The 21290-nt window shown below is 41.8% G+C and overlaps 1 protein-coding gene across 1 annotated transcript; it reads right to left on the bottom strand.

Moving 5' to 3' along the window:
- Positions 1–788: 788 nt before the first annotated feature.
- LOC119464575 (partitioning defective 6 homolog gamma) lies at positions 789–21224 on the bottom strand. The gene is made up of 4 exons (XM_037725596.2): positions 20994–21224; positions 10042–10267; positions 7241–7650; positions 789–1946 (listed from the first exon to the last, which is right to left on the bottom strand). Exons 1-4 carry the CDS (start codon positions 21057–21059, stop codon positions 1683–1685), a joined length of 966 nt encoding a protein of 321 aa, XP_037581524.1. The 5' UTR covers positions 21060–21224; the 3' UTR covers positions 789–1682.
- Between the last annotated feature and the right edge of the window lie 66 nt (positions 21225–21290).

The following is a 21290-nucleotide window of genomic DNA, read 5'->3' as shown; positions in this document are numbered from 1 at the left end:
ATAGCAACAGTTTTCAAGGAATGGAGAATTCAGCCCAGTTAGCTTCCTGCTCTCCTAGGTCTTTGCACCATAGCAGCAAAGCTTCACTACGAAGCACTACAAGATTTCAAATGATTAAAACCAATATACGAAGTTTCAAAGTTAGCTAGCAGCAAATAGCTTACTAATAACCAAAAGCAATGAAATTTTAACATTCATGCTAGGCAATAGTTATTGGGGTTTTACGCCCCTCAGCAATCTTGTGCTAGGCTAAAATGAATACATTTATAAGCTCATATTTTCACAATTCACTTTTGCATAAAAGACAATTAGGGTACCTTGAAATTTTCAGCAGAGCAGCAGCTCAATAATTCTTAACCTCTATAGCTGTGCAGATTCAATAAAATCATATTTCACTTGTCAAGTTTTCATATTGACACTCTGCTGCAAGAAAATTTGCCCTTTCATTGCAATGCCTTTCAAGCACTTCAGTAGTGCAGTACAGTAATGAGATTTTAAAATCAGCCCTTGCATACAACTGTGTCAGTGCAGTTTCATGCCAAAATAAGCTGCTCTCTATCATGCAGCAAATGTGTATTATGCACCAGTACCAATTTCTTACTTTAGTGCATTGCTTAATTTCATTTTTCCAATCCCTGTATCTACGCAATACTTTTGGGAAACCATTACAACAGTACTGCAAATGAATGAATGAATGAATGAATGAACAAATAAATAAGTATGTCTTATGAACACTGGAATAGTAGAAAATGACTGTGCCATGTTTCAATCATGTTGTAGTCTCATACTCTTGTAGCAAAGTTTTATTACCTGCAATTCAACTTTACAGTCACTAACTAAAAAAGGAATGTTTGGTGCAAGTCCTGGAATGCAGAGTTTGCCATGAAAACCATGCAATCACATTCATGAAGGCCTGCCTTCAGAGTCAATGTTTGTGGAAGAATTCTGGATGCACAGTTTTCTTTACAAGGCACTTGAGCTCTGAGAAAAAGCGTGCCACAGGAAGCATGTAAAGTCCATTTCAAAATAAAGTAAAATAATAATAATAAAAAAAAGTGTCACGCAAGCACAAGATGTGCAAGATTCATCACGTGAAAAAAATCAAGAATGCACACGTCACTCGCACCTATGGAACTCGAAGAGGCAACGTCAATAACAACATATAAAAAGGTCAGTGCAGCAAGAGGCTGTCAAAATGGTGTAACCTATGCACAAAATCATTTATGAAAATGAGTAACAGTCAGCATTGTTTAAAAAAAAAAAAAGGCTTCATACACACTGCAGGGAAAAAAATACTGCAATGCCACACATGCACAACACGTCCCTTTATGGGCCTGTCTAATGTATAAAAATATATATATATGGTATGCATTTGTATAGTGTCTTTCCCTAAAACAGAAAAAGCCTTAATAACAGCTGCCTGATGCAGCTGCCTCCGAAAGGACGCAGGAATCCTGGTGCTGCTCATGGCTTCTTGGGAAGGCTTGGGCAAGCGAGCCTGTACATGGGCTGACCCTCTGGGCTGGCTGAAACACTTGCCTCACAGCCAATGCCCTCCAACTAAAACAGACGGGGAAGGGGCTCTGTCCGTGGCATCAGGGAGAGCCCCTTACCACAGTGGCTGAATAGGACAGAGAGATAAAGGAAGAGTCCCTGAAAATGGGTCTGTGCCTAGGCACACGTCAAAGAGTGATCACGCCGTCATGGGTGCTACGAGGAGGTGTTTCGTCAAGGCCCTCAAATCCAGCTGTATGGTCTCTGATTTCATCTTCATCCAAGCGGTCATCATCTGAGACTACAGATGGGTTGGAATTGTGGGAGCCATGCGACATCTGCGAAGAGCGGCCAAAGGAGCCCCTTCGAGGCAGTGTGCCGACACTGCACTGGTTGGCTGGACGGATTGTGATGATCAAGTTGGACGAATTGGCCACCATCATGTCGGTCACCTGCATGGCAACACACTCTTCAAGTAGACTGAACAACAATGAAGACGTTTTCAAAAAGCATTGACAGATGTCTTTTTAACGTAGTTGTTGACCAACTAAATGGAATGAAGCCTCGTTTTCTGGAACATGCGCAGCAAGGCTTTGGTACTGAAGCAGGCTCACTGATTACATCATAGTAGTTAAAGGCAGTGGTCACATGGCATTACAAATCACTGATGCGTGGGTCAGTCAGCGCAGTGCAGTGGTTGCATGCCACATTACGACTGTGTGAACCCGAAAAAGCAGTGAAAATGCAGAACGGGAAGTCTACCCTTCAATCTATCTCAAGAGAAATACTTTATGTTCTAGTGTAAGGGGCTGCTCCCCCAATTTGGGTCTAAATATTTTAGCAAGAAGTATTTCAGAAATTATCTTGCTGTTATTGGAAGGGGGCTGCACCACCACCGGCCGCACAATGTTGGCACAGTGCATAGACATATTGTATGGTGTATTGGGCTCCTCTTTGTTCTATTGACTTCACATGGTACAGTAAAACCTCGTTAATACAAAGTTGGCGGGGAACGTGGATCAGGCATGAACTAAGTGAGGTACTAACTAACCAACAATGGCAGATGAGCGACTATAGATTTACCGGGCAGAAAAAAAAAAAACGATGTCCTAATTCTCGCTCAAACACACGCAGACAAGTTTTATTTGCGAGCAGGCCGCAAAAATCTGATGTTCACTTGCCGCCGTGGTGGCCTTGCAGTGACGACGAACTCCTTAAACTCGGCAAGGTTGCAAACCAGTTTCTCTATCAGGCCCCACTTCTCTGTGAATGCTCTCACGACGGTCAACGCATGCGCCGCGTCAGATACGGAAAGGCCATCATCCAATTCCACGTCGTCGCCGTGGACGATGTGGAAGCGCCAGAAGCTATGGGAGCAGGAAACACATTATGGCCATCATGTTTTGATGTCTCTATCGGTGGCGACTGCAGTCCGTGAAAGGTCCGCACGCGATATTTCAAGCACCGAAAAATGAAGTGAACACTACGCACTAATCCATTTGGCATGCGGTAAGTGACTACAGCTTAAGCGGCCAGCCAATGGTGCCAGGGTGGGGGATTCATGGCGACTATATTTAAACCGGAATTACTTATTAAACAGGTACATATTAACGAGGTTTTACTGTAGTCTGTTGGCAGGAAGACTGTCCTAAAACCAATTAACTGCCATGACAAACTCCAAAAAATTGATAAGAAATGCAGACTTTTAAAACCTGCATTTATGTGGCCTTTTCTTTTTTCTAAAAGATGTGACATCAGCAATGCCTAAAGTGCTTTTACTGCCATTGCTTAAAAAAATAGCAAAAGACATTGTGTATTATGTGTCAAAATTATAAGGTAGTGTAACCTTTGTCATGACGAGTTATCTCATCATTGGCAGTTAAGGGCGCCTTGGCATCGTGAAATTAGTACCCTGGCACCCCACAGCTTGTCCCATCACACTTTCCCCCTGTACAGAGCAAGAGCCCACACAGCTTTCTGCAGACAGTGTGTGCTGCTGTGTATATTGTATTGCTTTGATGCATACTGCATACTTAGCTCTTTCTTGTGCGATGTTTGTGTGGCGAAATGTCTTAACACCGACACAGCCTGAAATATGTGGCAGCACTAACAACTGTGACACTGTATTCATGTTTTACATGAAAACCCATACAACTTGTTAATCGTGTAACCTCATTGGCAGCATTTTCGCAGTATACTTTATCACATAACCTCATCCGTGGCACAATGTTCAAACACACATCCAATGATGGCTTCAGCTTTTGCACCTATTGGTGAACCATATTCCCACTGCTCCACCTCTTTAGCCCTACAAGTCAATAAATTATGCCTTTCTTTTGTTTATGCTGTATATGCTGCCAATTTGGTATGCTTTTTAGATGTTTATGGATGACCCAGAACAATGTTTTTTTGTGTCAACATTGAGGCACCAATTATGCTACTGTACTTATTCAATTCTAATGTGCACCTTTTTTCCCATGAAAATGTGTCTGAAAGTTACATGCATGTTACAATTGGATACAAAACCACGTTACAGCATGGAAACAGTCTACTGTTAGAGCCAGCATCATCGCCACTGTCATCACAAGATCAAGTGTATCAGATCAAGTGCAATGAAGCTATCGATAGTACTATCCGTATCAATACACTGGACAAACTGCACAAACAGGAGTAGCGGAAAGACAAAACAAAGGCTGACTGACCATCAGCTGGTGCTTTTATTCGAGGAATGGAAATATATGAAAGAAAAAGGTGAGAAGCAGGAAAGATAGCCAATGCCACAAAAAGACAACTAAAGCAGCGAGTTATGAGACAAAAGAACGCTGTGTTGTTGTCTGTGCTGTTCAGTATGTTGATGTACAACCAACTAGCCCAAATTAGAACTCTTGTACTATCGATAGCATACCTGCTAAGTTTGTAGAAACTAAATCCGGATCTTCTGACTGGGGGGGGGGGGGGGGGGCAACGTCGATATTTTCAAGTACTGCCAGGAGAACTTCATTACAATTTTATTTCATCATCATCAGCCTATATTTTATGTACACTGCAGGACAAAGGCCTCTCCCTGCGATCTCCAATTACCCCTGTCTTGCACTAGCGTATTCCAACTTGCGCCTGCAAATTTCCTAACTTCATCATCCCATCTGGTTTTCTGCCGACCTCGACTGCGCTTCCCTTCTAGAAGCTTGGTATCCATTCTGTAACCCTAATGGTCCACCGGTTATCCATCCTACGCATTACATGGCCTGCCCAGCTCCATTTCTTCCGCTTAATGTCAACTAGAATATCGGCTATCCCCGTTTGTTCTCTGATCCACACCGCTCTCTTCCTGTCTCTTAACGTTAGTCCTAAGATTTTTCGTTCCATCGCTCTTTGGGCGGTCCTTAACTTGTTCTCGAGCTTCTTTGTTAACCTCCAAGTTTCTACCCCATATGTTAGCACCGGTAGAATGCAATGATTGTACACTTTTATTTTCAACGACAGTGGTAAGCTCCCAGTCAGGATTTGGCAATGCCTGCCGTATGCACTCCAACCCAATTTTATTCTTCTGTAAATTTCTTTCTCATGATCAGGGTCCCCTGTGAGTAATTGACCTAGATAAGAAGGGTGTAAGATCGGGCTTGTTGGTAAAACATGCTTCAAAAGCATGACACCTAGATAAACATACTCCTTTACAGACTCTAGAGGCTGACTGGCGATCCTGAATTCTTGTTCCCTTGCCAGGCTATTGAACATTGTCTTTGTCTTCTGCGTATTCATCTTCAACCCAATTCTTACACTTTCTCGATTAAGGTTCTCAATCATTTGCTGTAATTCGTCTCCATTGTTGCTGAATAGGACAATGTCATCTGCAAACCGAAGGTTGCTGAGATATTCGCCGTTCACTCTCACTCCTAAGCCTCCCCAGTCTAAGAGCTTGAATACTTCTAAGTTTGCAGTGAATAGCATTGGAGAGATTGCGTCTCCTTGCCTGACCCCTTTATTTACAGTCATACAAATGACCACATTAACACCAAGGTCTCACTTTTGCAGGCATTTCGTTGTTGCTAATTTTGCCTTCAAACATTCTTTTAAATTCTCGGGTCTTAAGTCTTATGACGCACGCCGTAGTGGGGAACTCCGGATTACTTTCGACCACCTGGGGTTCTATAACGTGCACCCAATGGAAGGCACACGGGCGTTCTTGCATTTCGCCGCCAATAAAATGCGGCCGCTGCAGCCGTGGTTTGATCCCGCGAACTCGTGCTTAGCAGCGCAATGCCAAAGCCACTAAGCAACCACGGCGCATGTTCATAAATTCTTCAGATAATGATTGATTGTAAAAAATTCCATTTCTTTCACATTTTGCGAGGTTGACGTTTCCCAGCATCTTGAACGAGCGACACGTGGACGAGCGGCACTGCGTCCTCGTATTTTTCACGATGTTAAATTTCCGCTCGCACTCTGCATTGCTCTGTGGTATCAACAAAATACCCAGCGTCACTTCGGCTGAGCAATACATTAAAAATGCTTGGGAGATACTTTTTGCGCTAGCACTCCTTGCTTAAAAGCCATGACTGACTGTAGGCCCACACAATGCCGGAGCGGTTGACGCCGAGGAGAACGAAGGAGAGTTTAGTGTTGCTAGTTGCGGAAGGCGGCATTTGCTGGCTAGCCTAATGAGACTAAGACCACTAGGGCACCCAACAATCCCGTCAGCGTAACGAGCGGCTCTGTGGTTAACGAAATAGCGCATGTATAAGGTTTCCCTACTACTTTCTTAACTATGTTTTGCACGATGAACTTCTAACTGGATTAGATTGGGTTGGATATTTTTTGACAATGTGGCCTGACAAAGCGCTGGATGCGGGAACGGGACACAACAGCAATTTCTGGGAGATTTTCCTGTCAACCATACAACCGGAAGAAATGGTACAAATCCGGGAGTCTCCCGGGTAATCCGGGAGACTTGGCAGGTATGTGATAGTACTGCGAGTTTGTTATTGACAGTGCAATTGATGGGTTCTCATTTCATAGCTACTAATATTACCAGAATGTCTGCGATAACTGACCATATGTAACACTCAGTTCAAGCAATCGGGAACGGGAAGACCTCACCAATTTTATCTTGCCATGTTAAGTGGGGTAAATCGTGTTATTTTACTAATCAATAGTGGAGCATAGATTGTATTAGATAGTTCTGTATCACTAGTGAACATGCCTACACACTGACCACACACAAAAGATTATGCACAGCTTGTGTTTGGTGCATGGTCAGAGGTCCAAGCCTTCAACTAAAATGCAGAGCTACTCAAGGAAGGTAGGCTTCATTTGCAATTCCACTAATGACAGTGGCAGAACTGTGGTCTTCTGTATACATTACAGAGACAACATAGTCTAAACGAAGCAAATAAAGAGTGTGCTCCTCTATTTTGCTATCAGTGGCCTAGGAACGTGTGGGCACTTCGTCACACAGTGCCAGTAAACCAGTATGGCACTCTGCTTCAGTGAGTGCAGGTACCATGGAGACCACAGCACTGCACTAACAAAGTAAGTACATGCTCCACATCAAAAACGCTGTTGGATGCGATTTAACAGAAACATAATGCGAAGCAGTGTACGCAAAGGGAACCTATGTTTGCTTTAGTATGTTTCATGCAGTGTTTTAACACAGAAAACTGAATACGTTTCTGCTTTTTGTACAGTTAAGCGGTGCATAATTGCATATAAGAGGCAAAGCAAATAGTACTGGGCAGAGCAACCATACCTGATCTAATGTCTTGCCACCAACTTCAATGCCGTTAACTTCCAATACTTCATCGTTGACAGCCAGGAGACCTGTGCCTTCGGCAAGACCTCCAGGCACCAAGCGCGAAATGAAGATCCCTGGCAATCTATCCAGACCATGTGGTGTGACACGCACACTGGTGCCATCCCGAATGTAGAACCCCAAAGGCTTGTCAGAACCATGCTTCACTAAGCGCACTCGTCGACAGGTGTCAGGCACCACATCTACGTCGATAATAGATGACACCTGGCGGAAATCTTCAGGTAATGAAATGGAAAGGGCAGGCCGAGCTGTTCGCACGCCAGCTGGCAAGAGGTACTGGCCAAGGAAACGCTTTTTGCGGCTAGCTCCTGGGCCCCCAAAACCATTCAGCTCCTCACGGCTGTCCCCTGCACACATAACAGTCCATTATGTTATCGGCTTGTTGAATCATTAACATAACTACCCTTACTCCTAACCTATCCAAAACGTTTACTCTGGCTATATGTGGACACATGTGAACATCAACACTATAGTTCTTGACACTCCTATCATGACAAAAGAGTCTGACATGCTTGATGGCAGACATGTACAAATCACTCAGTAAGTGCAATGAAACAGCTGAGAAGCTGCCCGAAAAGTAATTGAGTTGAGCACTAATTATTAAAAAAAGAAATAATAACTTGTTACTTCAATGTTACTTGCATGTCGTCTATTCATAGACACAAGACATGAAGTTCAAGTTCACCAAAAGGATAAGTAAGTTTTTATATAGAGTTTATTTTTGAAATTCAAATCGCAGAGTTTGCTCCTCTTTTCGACGGGCACAAAGTGTCATCCAAAAACAGGGGAAAAGAGATGGGGACTAGCTTTCCTGGATGCACGTACTTCAGGTTTAAAAATTATCTGTGCAGACAAATGTTGAAAATGGGAGAGAAAGTAAAGTTTTCACAAAATTCATAATGGGTAATGCTTTAATAAACTGGTCTTGTTGAGCTGCATAATTTGGTCAAGCATAAACAACTTGTAGGTCTAATCTTTACTGGGTACAATAAACAAAATTTTGTTCAAAAAAAATTTTTTTTGATTCTTTCGTGTGCAGCTCAAGCCTGACAAATCCTTCCTTGTGTTCCTGCCTTATGCCATCTGCATTAAGGAATAAGCATGTACACATGGGCCTAGCCAGTTGACAGTGAAAGGGAAGAATCCATGTGCCACTGTAAACAACACATTAAGTTTAGTAAATTAAATATACTGATTTGCATGTGAGCACATGCCCTTTATATCACATTAGTCACAATAAAGCCTAAAAGACAGAAGCAACTCCTACAGCACTGGATTCCTTAGATCATTTACCTCCCCTAAAACTATTTCAGGGCAAAATTTTGCACGAAAAACTGAGGCTAACGGCGATGTGCTATCAGCATGAATTCAAATGCAAAGAATTTCGAAACTGCTCCAATGCGTTGTTTCATTCCCAGATTTATCTGAATTTGTAACAGTTGCTTAATTCACTCCAAAACGTACACTTGGAACTACACCATTGCTTAAAATCTGGCTACAGAGCAGACATGTATGTAACAAATTACATATAATGAAATACTGGTAATCAATCGTTTGGTAGTTTTGAAATTGATCAATTAGATTTTCTACTCGGTAATGCCCACTAAATTCAATTACCTTTTCCAGTAACAAATTGCATGTAACCAGTTACTTTATTAACAAGACAAGCTGTAAGAAGCGACGCAGCTTTGAACACAAGAATTTGGTGGGAACTACAACAGAATGCTCACGATCATGCCACGCAGCAGCCTGGCAAATGCGCGCTTGTGTTCAGGTAGATCTTAATGCTCTACCAGATCTCGGCTAACGATTTGTACCCGTGTTGCTATGGCTCGATAGTGATAGCCACTTTGGACATTGATACCAGGAAATCAACAATGGACAATTTTTTTTCGCCTTTTTTTTATTGGCCCTACCAAGATAGCCTTTTCTGAGCCCTAGCAAAACTGAAGTGCTGCGCTTCATAGAGAACCCAGGGGCAAGCACTGATCGCGGCACCGAGTATCCACCACAATCTTATGCGCAAGGTGTTTGTATGATACCACACAATTCTTAATTCTCTTCAGCACACAAATGGAGCAATTTTTCAGTGTCACTGCATATGTCCTCGCAAAAAAAAAAAAAAAAAAAAAAAAAAAAAAAAAAAAAAAAAAACAACACCCAAGAAATTCTAAAAAGCAATTGATAAACAACGTGTCATGGGCTGCAGAGGACACATTGAAAGTCAGGCCAGCTCGTTAAATTTACCGTGTTTGTGCAATGATAATAAAGGTTGGGAGGAAAGTAACATAGAAGTAATCAATTACATTTTAGTGATTACTTAATTACTTTACTTCTGTGGAACATTAATTAACTTGCAGGTCATCGTCATCATTACATTTTTGATTTAAGTAATTGTAATCCGTTACACGTTGCACTTCCACATGTAACAGGCATTCTGATCAGTTATTTGCTGTTCATGCTTCAACTTAAGCTGATGGTACCTTGTTGGATAACTAAACATAACCAAAGCAATCAACTGAAATGGCCCAAACGCATTTGCAACAAGGCTAAAACAATCTTTGAGGACAAGACAAACCACAAAATTAAATTAGGATCTACTTCTGCAGGTCAGAAATCTTAATAACTAACATAAGCCACCCAAATGCACGTCTGCTCCTTCACCCTCGGCCACCCAAGCCATCAAACAAAAACAGGGTTTGCAATGATGATAAGAGCACCACAGGTGCTTCTAGCACCTTTTCGCTGGATGAGTAACCGCAGCAATGGCCTAGCAGACTGGACAGCCCGTGCAAAATTCTCATCATTGTTGATGGGCAGGAGGTCGCCATGGATAGGGTCAGTGTAGCAGAGGCTGAACGGCACTTCAGAGATGTTGTGAAACCGTTCTATGAGGCGACAGAACTCGTCGTATCGAGACAGCTCCGACTTGTCCAGCGAAAATCGACGAAATTCTGCATCAAACTAATACAAAACAAAAATAATAAGGAATTTTGAATTACCAAGACCTACGTTGCTTTAAGGACATCATTCATGTGAGCATGTTTCACCCGTATGAACTATCTCCCGACTCATGTAAAGACAAACAGTATGTACACTTTCTTAAAAAACCATTAGACCTTTCTTTCACATGTTGAAATGCACTTGCATGTTATTTGACAAGACTTATTTTTGTTATGGCTTGGTGCCATTCAAAAATGACATCCTAAAATACACAAATATGCACACATGCAACAATAGCTTCACTATTTTGGGTGATCAAACAAAAATGAAAGGAGTCTCACTTTAGCAAACAGGGGTAAAGAAACATACAAATTCAGATTAGCTTATGTTGCCAATGCTAGCATTTAATAATTAAACTTGCAGAAGAGAACATTTAAAGTTAGCACTTGTGGTCCAACATCTGTCCCTGTGCATTCATCTTCCTTCTGTTGCAAAAAACTAGCCCAAATTCTCACACTGCTCATCTACATTTACAGCCACCAACAAGTGTGCCAAAGCACTGGCCAACTGCTAGGAGCTTTACTCACATACAACAGTATTAAGGAGGAGGTGGAAAGAAGGGAGGGTGCTGCCGATTATGTCCCATGCAAAACTTTAGTGCTAATATGTTAAGTACTGCCAAGCAATGCACATCACATGAACACTAATCAGATTCTATGCTTTTGAATAAATCCCAACAAATACAAAGCATGCTTTGTGCGGGAAAGTAACTCGGGCACACTAGCAGTGTCTCCCATGTTTGAGCTGTGACGGTAGTTCCTGGATTTATCAAGCTCGGCAAATGGCTGCCAAGCTGGAGATGAGACATGGCAAGGCACTTCAATCTTGAAAATACCTAGAGAAATGACATGGACAGACTTGTTGGGAGCAAAGTCTTGAGGTGCAGAGGTGAGTGAGCTGAGGTGGTGGTCGACTGCAGGTAGAGCCAGCTATTGCTCCACCCAAAGATACAAGGGAAAAAAGAACAAACAAACAATAGCGGTAATCGTGAAGTCACCATCACAGCCTTCAGTAATTGAGCGCTCGTCTAGTGTTCTGTGTCACCTGCCGTGGTTGCTCAGTGGCTATGGTGTTGGGCTGCTGAGCACGAGGTCGCGGGATCGAATCCCGGCCACGGCGGCCACATTTCGATGGGGGCGAAATGCGAAAACACCCGTGTACTTAGATTTAGGTGCACGTTAAAGAACCCCAGGTGCTCCAAATTTCCGAAGTCCCCCACTACGGCGTGCCACATAATCTAACTGGTTTTGGCACGTAAAACCCCATAATTTAATTTTTTTTTAGTGTTCTGTGTTTTCTTTGTCCCGTCATTCTTGCGCTGCATTCCCCGACTAACCAGTATTTTGTGTCACAGAAGTAGCATTCACTAACATTTGACCCATTCACTGTACTAAAATACCATGCATGCTTGATGCAGGGAAGCTCAATTGTTGGATTTCTACTGTGTCAGTAAGGACACCAGAGTTTGAGATTAGGGGTTACTAGCAGTTTGACTATGCAAAGAACACAAATTCTGCTTGGGTCCTGTTTGGAAACAAAGTGGACCTGTGTGGCCCATGTTCACAAGCAGAATGCGAGCTGTTTGCTTTCCCTAATCTAAAGCTCAAAGGTTGAAATCATTAGCCTTCAAGTACAGCCTGCCTTGTACTGTCTTTCAACAATACAGAGGTGATACTCTTCGTCGTTCACTTTATGGAATATGATCACTTTTGCAAGATTTTGCGTGAATAGCACCAGATATATCCGGTGTTAGTCACGCTAAACCTAGCAAAAGTGATCGTATTCTACAAAGTGAATGACTGAGAATACCTTGCAGTAGCATACCACAAAACAAAATGCCATTTGGCAAGGTGAATGCTAGTAAAGTGGGCCCTCAAAAAGTTATGTTTTGAACACTGCTGGTAAAATTCCAGTTCCATTAACCTGAACAACCTTAGGAAGGTTTCTACAACCACTCACATTCCTTTCAAGAATACCTCGGGGCAGACCTCAGCATTTAGCTTTGTTCAAGCAAAATTGCTTATTTCGAGCAGCTTTAAAGCAGTAATTTTCACTCTGGAGCAACATGGTAGAGCATAATGCGAGTCAAATACATGCAGGATGCAGAGAAACAAATTTTCTTTTGACAGTGTGGTACTGCGTCAAACAACTTTGCATTAAAATAATCCTAACCTGGTGCATTACAGTAGCTGTTGTAGTAGACTATCTCAAGGATGAGCCAACACCGCAAATTTAGTTTTCCACACTGTTTGCATACATCCCTTTACATTATGGGGTAATAATAAGGTGCAAAGCGTTTAAAATAAATTTTCTTCACAGCAGAAGACCCAAGCCAACGTTGTAAATTTAATTGTTCATCCCCGAGATTTAAGGTAAGATTACCTTTTTCTTTAATAATGGTAGATGTGTATGCCCAGATTTATCTTCGGCACACATCCTTGGGGCACCAAGTGCCTGCCATGCGTCAAGTTCTTCCCTAAAAAAATGGCAGAGCTGCCCCGGCAACAGCATCTTGTCACACAAAGAAGCTAACCGCATCAATGCTGGCACAATGGAAATTGAGTATAAAGGCATTCTTAGAGTGCCTCAAAGCCGATATGGACTACACTTGCTGTACATGCACAGCTGCCTGTGTATCAAAAGGAGACAAGTCATTTGAAATGCAGCATCCCACATATTTTGAGCACTGTGCGTCACATGTCCAAATGACCTGACAAACAAACAAGGGCAACAGTCAATAACTAAATGAAGTTAAAGCTACATTTGTGCATGTGCTTTGTCTGATCTTCTGAGAATGAATGTCCATAAAAACATTAAGATTTGCCGTAACGGTACACAAAAAGGGTTCTCTGTCACAACCAGTCATTAGCTGGGCTTTAACATATTTCTGGCAGCTGGTCTCATATCAAATAAACATACAATGACCTGAGTGCACGACAGCCCTACAAACTGAACACATGATCATAGCAGTCTTGGCTGATATGCCTTGTCTATCACTGCTTAAGTCAGATATGCGTTATAAAGTAAAAGCTCATTAATTCAACTTTAATTCATTAGCAAAATCACATAATTCTTACTTGTCATCTGGCCTCAACAAACATTTATGGGCTTTAACATATTTCTGGCAGCTGGTCTCATATCAAATAAACATACAATGACCCGAGTGCATGACAGCCCCACCAACTGAACATATGATCATAGCAGCCTTGGCTGATCTGCCTTTTCTATCACTGCTTAACAGTCAGATATGCATTATACAGTAAAAGCTCATTAATTAAACATCAATTCATTAGCGAAATCATATAAAACATTTATTATTCAATATGTTTGTTAAATTGGAAATGTTTGGTTAACACAGAGAAGCCCCAAGGTGCAGCAGGCGCAAGGCACTCAAAATCATCATTCATCAATTATAAAAGAATAAATTTATGGCGGAAGCATCCTGTGGAACTATATTTTAAAATTCTTTGCACTTTTCTTTCTTACATGCTGCACTATGTGTAATGGTGCACAGGCCACATACCTGTAGAACTGCATGATCGCTATTCTTGTGACTAAGGGTTCTTCTGCATTGTTCACAGTAATGGATGCTGAAACTCTGTGAAGCGTGCATGTCACAAACATAACAAAAGCCATTGAAGATGAAAGGGTGCTTATACTTTGGTCTGCGTGCTGGCAACAAACTTGCCTGCAACATCACAATGAATGATAATTTGCCAGCCAGTTCACTGGCAACAAAATAAAGGAGGTGTGTGCCACAGCACATATATACTGATAATGCAAGTCATGTGGGTGGTGCTACTGCATTGCGAGGGATGTCACAGGGCTCTCAGCATTGTGAATGCTTATTAACTGATGAAAACTGCAGTTTCCATGCAGATAGTGGTAATCATAGAATCGAGGGTAGGGGATCTTAATGCGATTGCATTATACAGATAAAGAATTGGCCTTCGGCAATGTAGGGAGGTCTGTCCTTGACAGAGCAACTGGCGAGTTGACAGAAACATAGCAGGGAAGAAGGAGCAGTGGGTAGTGTGAGAGAGTGGCATGTGACAAGAGTGGCAGCAGTTCTGCTGGGTTCGCTTTGCACTGTGCATACTGTGGCATGAAAAATCTCCATCCTGCCACTCTGTGGGGAGTATTTCTCTGCTTTGCACAGTTTTAATCAACTCGTTAGTGGTGGTGCACTTTGGTCTTTGCCTTCAGAGCTTATAATGGTTTCAACACAATGGCACAACGAGCAACGTTGTAACATTCCCACGATGGTGGAAGAAAAGGCCGCGTAATGCCATGTCTAAAGGCAACGGCAGGCTGAAACCATGGAGCAACTCAAGGCCAGGCTGCTGGTACGAGGGCTACAAATTTTTCCTGGAGCAAAAAAAAAGAGAAACATGACTTGTATAACTGAGATGAAGGTGGTAAAATGCCCCAAGGTGATGTTAAAGGGGCCCTGCATGCCTAATTATGCATGTTGGTTTTATTCCCCGTTTGCTTACTGTAGAACTTTCTGGGGTTTTACGTGCCAAAACCAGTTCTGATTATGAGGCACGCCGTAGTGGAGGGCTTCGAATTAATTTTGACCACCTGGGGTTCTTTAACGTGCACTACAACGCAAGCACACCGGCGTTTTTGCATTTCGCCTCCATCGAAATGCGGCCGCCGCGGCTGGGATTCGATCCCGCGACCTTGTGCTCACCAGCCCAACGCCTTAGCTTACTGAGCCACCCCGGCGGGTTCTGTAGGACTTGGCGATGCCTTCAGTGTCGAAATCAGATCTATTTTAATTTGCTTCTGAAATCAGTTTCTGCACTGACTGCAGTGCCATACATCAAAAATTTTCGGCAGCGGATGCGACGCAAATGCATGCGACTGGCTGTTCATTTTGATTGGTTGGGCATGAAGAATATATTGCGTGTTTATGACATAAAATAGTGACCTTGAGAATAAAACATCTTTTATGCTTTCTAAAGCTACGAAGAGGAAGCACATTTGTGCAATACAAATTAATTTTGTTTGCAATTGACACTAGGTGCACTGCCCAACTGTCTACACTCGAAATATAATGCAAAAATAATCATTTGCACATTGCAGGTGGGTATGATCAGTGTAAAGTTCGTTCTGTATATTTTTTAACAAACCTCCAATGGCTATTTACAAAATTTACTGTGCGTTTGCAGGTGCCTTAACTATGATAACAATGTAGCCAGCAGCCTCCTCTTCGAGGCACAAGCCAGCACTCTCAGAACTCTGGCTTACCACCGGCGCTTTGATGACAGCGTGGGCAGCGTTATGTGTAGAGTGTGTGATGCGGACGAAGAGATGATTGAACACTTGGTCCTGCACTGCATGGTCCTCACACCAGTGCCTGTAGATGGCACCACACCACCACAGGCGCTTAGCTTTTCCCACCCATTCTGTCTAACGATGGCGGCGGTGGCCAAGTGGCTACGACCATGAGTTGTCTCAATGAGTGGTGGGCCATAGTGCACACACATTAACGGCCAAACTTAGTGCTTGCCTGATATTGATAGTGTGTGTGAATGTATGTGTGACTGTGCTTATGCGCGCATGTACCTGATATTTGTATGTTACCTACCAAGGCCAGGGCCATCGCTACTTTTCTTCCACGGCGATGCCCGCCCGTTACAAAGGATGAGGCCAATAAATCCTATCCAATAGAAAGGCTATGAAGGAAAGGCCGCAATGGGAAGAAACTTCTAGTATCGTGGGATGTAAGCAGAGTTTTGATTGGAAGCAGCAGAAGTCCTCGCTGGGCGAGAGAAATGCGAAAGGGTATGCCTCTTTGTCATCTGCTTTTATTATGAATTCGTAAGTTGAATAACACTTGTTTGGCAGTGTCAATTTTTAAATTTATTTTTGCATTCATCTTGGGGTAACACGAGAAACACATTGTGATGCAGAACTTGGCGGGTATAAGGACCAAGCTCGTTGACATATGGCGGCCAAAGCTGCAGGTAGGGTAGAGAGCGGGAGCAAATCATAACTCACAGGTGGCCATGAGGTAGACAAGTCATGTGGACGACGATAATTGGATTTCATAATGATATGCTTGAGTGAAGTATGAAGACTTGAGTATTTCACCAAATAAGTGCATGCTATTTCAGTGAACATTTGTTAATTCATTATTTGACACTCAATTAACTTGTGGACATTCACCCCCCACCCCCCCACTTCCTATTCCTGAATAACATCAAAACATATACCTCTGCTTATTTTCCGATGGCCGACAATTACGCCAAAATGAAATGTGAATACGAGAAAGCGAACTAGAAGGAAAATGTTTCTTTCAACATTCGCTGCTGTGTATGACACTTGGGCAAATCACAAAGGCTTAGTATCGGGGTTAAAGCACAATTAGCGCAGGGCTACACCCCATTTACGCATCTGGCCTTGAAGTAATCAGCTGTAAGGAATGTTCTTGTTTGTCTTCTCGTTAACATTTCTTTCCAGTGTGAGAGTACCACAAAAACATACATGTTTTGTGTGCCTAACTTCTATTTAGGTTGCAGCTGAGACGGATTAAACTGAATTGGATTTATATGCTAAATGCTAGCTACCACACTGCTATGGCTATGTGGTTGCCACTGAAGGCATGCATCCTGCTAATTTCAGCAACTTCTTTTGGAATTCATGCTTCAAAGAAGGCTGGTGCAGAGGATTGCGCAATTGGCATAGCACTGCATAATAGTATTAAACATGATATGGATGTTTCTAACCTGCCCCAAAAACCACTATTCCACATCAACACCAGCAACATGTGGTGGTTATTTCTAACACGAAATGTTAGCACAAGCATGAAATGTTCAGAGCAATTGTTTCAACGTGTAGATATACTATCCCCTCTTAAGTGACAAACCATGAAGCAACATTTAGTAAAAAAAACTATAGGGGCTCTTGCCTGCCACTTCTCCTGAAGCCTGGTGCCTTACATATTTTTCACAAGAAGTTCCTCCTCTGCTTTCCTTAATCCCCCCATTTGTCTACAGGTTTTTGGCTGATCTTCGTGTAAGAACTGTTTTCTGCTGCATCTACAAATGTGTCTAGTGTTAAAAAAATTCTTATTCCTCACACACACATGATTATAGACAGTGCTCGGGGGGCTCTACTTCGGAAGCTCCTTGCAGCATTAATCAGCATGCCTTGCCAGTAACCCAAAACAGCAAAGCCACCTATAAATGAATATTTGCAGCTTGCCATGTCTCTTAGTGATTAAAACGTGAAAAGGAATGTCTTTCCATGCATTTTCTTGTGTTTTGCAATATCAAATTTACTTTAAGCTGATAGGCTTTTTTAAAACATGTCAAAAGGCAAAACTCGTGGCTCGGTCAAGATTTGAGGTCTTGGAAGTTAGTTCCAAGCACTTGATGCCACAATGTATGCCACAACGGCTGGCTATGAAGGCACTACGCTGATTGCTTACTGAGGAAGAGCACCGCAGCTAAATCCAACATTGCATAAACTGTACCCACTAGGACAGGTAGAGAACTGGATAAAGGGCCCATGAAAACACATTCCTGCTAAACTCATCATGGAACCTTAACAATAATGCTTCAACAAAAGTACACCTTTGAATTTTCAGGCATTGAAAATATGTTATTTTGTGTCAGTTCTTTTTGCATTCTGCTCGACACAGTATATAAACACTTTTGGAGTGCAATAACTGTTAGCCTTTTAAAAGCTATGCCTTGCGCTCTCAACATAAGCACCATCACTGTTGCTGATACAGATACCTCACATGCTCCTAGACAGAAGTATTGCATGAGGGGTGTAGGAAAATGCAAATGAGACAGACACCAGGAGCAAGTCATGAAGAGACAAATGTCCACAAATAAGACAAATAATTATACACTAGTTAATGGAAATTATGGATACAGAAAAATTGATACACAATCTTTTTTAACAAGGTTCCCAGAAATCAGGCAGATATTAAAATATTTTGGCCAGACTTTTATTAGGCATCCTGGACAAAATGAGGGCTGACAAGGTTTAAATTAAATCAATAAAGCTGTTACTGGCTTTTTGTTAAAGTTCAACAGCTGTGAAAGCAATCGCTATATGCTCTGGTAGGCATTTTGCAGCAAATTAAAGGCTGGTTTAAATATTTATGAAAGGCACCCATTTCCCTTATATGTAGGGGTGTGTGAATAGCAGTTTTTAAGACTGAATAGAGTATTTTTCGAATAGTTTACAAGTGTATAGACTTCTTACCCTTAATATCGAACAATTTTAACAACCTGGTATTAACAACAATAGAAAGTTTTTGTCAATACACTGAACATTATAAAGCAAGCTTTACTGAAAGCAAAAGGTAGCATTAGGAACAACTAAGCAGATTGTTTGCCAACTCAGGGGTTTTGGGACAAAATGTGGCCATGAATTTTCATATAAAGCTTATAAAGGTAACCTTGTGTAATCTATAGAGATTGCAGAGTGAAAAAAAGAAAACCCCACTTTTCCTTTAGTTTGCATTGTCACGGCAGATGGTGAGGGCCTCTATTGTATAAACTATGTTGCAAAGAAACATATTCCGATTTATTCCATTTAAAGCACACAGGTGCTGCACCTATAAATAGTACCACGATACCCACTGCCTAATGCAGTGTCTAAACAACCGTTTATTTTGAGTGACTGGTTTTAGCTGGAAAATTCCGGCTGTCTGAGCGACGCAGCATGCTTTTGTATGTTATGTCCACTGTGAATGGAATGAAAAATATTGCATTTTTACTTGAATTTCATTTTGATCGTGCACAGTTAATGACGAAATGTATTAGAAAATATTCATATTTTCAAATAGTGACTACTTGATTTGTGGACCTAATCGAATAGCACAATATTTGATTTCGTTATCTGAAAGTTTTGAATATTCGCTCTCCCTTATACATACACAACAACATGGCTTGGCAGAAAAAAAAGTATTATTTGCAGCATATGACACATGTACAGACCACTTCCCATAACTTGACATGCAAAGTTGAACTACCTTTTAACTCAACAGCATTCTGAAGTTTCAAAACTTGCCAATATATGTTAAACACTCCCTTGCCTCAATCTGGAGCTCCGATATTTAGTCTGAAGAACATGCCCCACAATTTAAGTAGACTGTGAAAAGGATGCATATGAAAAGACTGAATAGTGGAAAATTATAAAATGCCATTGGAAATTAAAGATCCAGCTAGGCAATAATCGCTTATCATTGAAACCACGCTGTGACAAGCATCATGTTTTAATATGTAATACTGCTTCTCAATAAACAAGTGCTAAAGAATGAAATGAGAAAACACTGTCTACTCAAGTCAAAGACTGAATCAAACAGGGCCTCATTTGATTCAGTTTTTGAGCACTCAAGCATTGTATGCCACTGAAGTATGCTTAAACAAGAAGCAACATAATTTAATTTTCAGAAAACTACATATTGGAACGATTCACATTAAAGACAGTTCACAAACAAACAAATCTGCTGTAGGCCACATGAGATTCTTATGAAGATCTCTCTCATGACAGCAATATTTTACACACATGACAATATAAAAGACCAAGCAAACTATGAACAAGCCCAAGTTGCACTACAGTGTAAAATCACAAACTGAGGATTAAAATGTTAGCTAACTGCTGCAGCAGTCAGCAGTTGTCCCCTTAGAACACTGGCATCAATGCGTCCTGAAAGAATTGTACACAACTATTTCATTTGAATTTCGTTTTATTGAAACCCTATATTCTAGTACATTACTGAAATACAGGTACAATAACATGACTGGAATTTTCAGTGCACATTGTGTCCGTGTGCAAGAAAAAAAGGAAAAACCGCCAAGCCAGCCATTTCTGATATGAACTGACATGTCAATCACAGTCAACGTCAGACTTCTCAGAATAAAACGCCACTTTTTGTATCAATTGGTCTCAATTTCTTTTTCGCAAGTTAAACTGACTGTGCCACAAAAGGCAACGAAACGAGCAATCACGCGGCACCACCATCACAAATAATGCAAGTCGTCCCGAAACGAAAAATGAAAAGACGGGCTGAACTCATTTGCATACATACCCGGAGCTCGGCAAGGATGCAGCCACCCGTGAAAAAAAGGGGGAAAAAAAAAAAGGAAAAAAGAAAGGCGTGCCGTTCTCATGCATCAAGTCTACGTTACATAGCACACATTCCAATCAGCGGATGATTTCCGCCGTCAAGGCTCGGGCTCTACGGCTTCAAAAGTCCCCACACTTCACGTCCGACTGACAAAACATTCCAGATGAGATAGAGGACTACCGTCCTAAAAAGCAGGTCAGGATTTCGCATGAATGCCGCCAAAAGCAGCAACGACATGACACAACTGAAGCACGCTGTATTGTCACTTTCGTCATATTTATTCGCACTATAACGTGAGCTAATTAAAAGCGCCAATACATATCGCGGACACAATATGAAGAACATCACGACAGTCTCCCTGTTTTGACGTAATCGTGTCCGAAGACACAACTTTTGACTGTTAGGGATACACGATTTGCACACGCATACTTACGCACTGCAACCTGTAGCAAACAACAAGGCACGATAGCAGAGAGTTTATCAAGACACTATGGTTGCCAAGAAAGCAAATAACGTCTACGCACAGTTAATGAAATTAGGGGAAGACAGCACCTGCCAAATTAGGCCTAAAAACACACTGAAACTTACCTTGCTTTTTACTTCTAGAAAACTGCCGTTTTGGTGATGATGCAAATTCTTCAGCGGTTTGGACATTGCTCGTTCATTGAGCAGACTACAACACTAACATGTCCTGTAGCGCAACAAATGTTCGCGATTAAAACTTTATAAACAAAAGTCGACAGACATGCTCACACACCATGACACACACACAAACTTCCTCTCGAGCAAAAATGTCGTCATCGCATACCGCAGGCCCACAGGTTGCTTCGGCTGCTGCTCTCGGCGTGCGCTCTTTGAACATCACTCTAATGCACAAAAGCAAAT

Source organism: Dermacentor silvarum, chromosome 1 (genome assembly GCF_013339745.2).
Source record: "Dermacentor silvarum isolate Dsil-2018 chromosome 1, BIME_Dsil_1.4, whole genome shotgun sequence".
NCBI lineage: Eukaryota > Metazoa > Arthropoda > Arachnida > Ixodida > Ixodidae > Dermacentor > Dermacentor silvarum.
The sequence above is the reverse complement of the archived record's forward strand: the minus strand, read 5'-3'. Positions and strand labels throughout refer to the sequence as shown.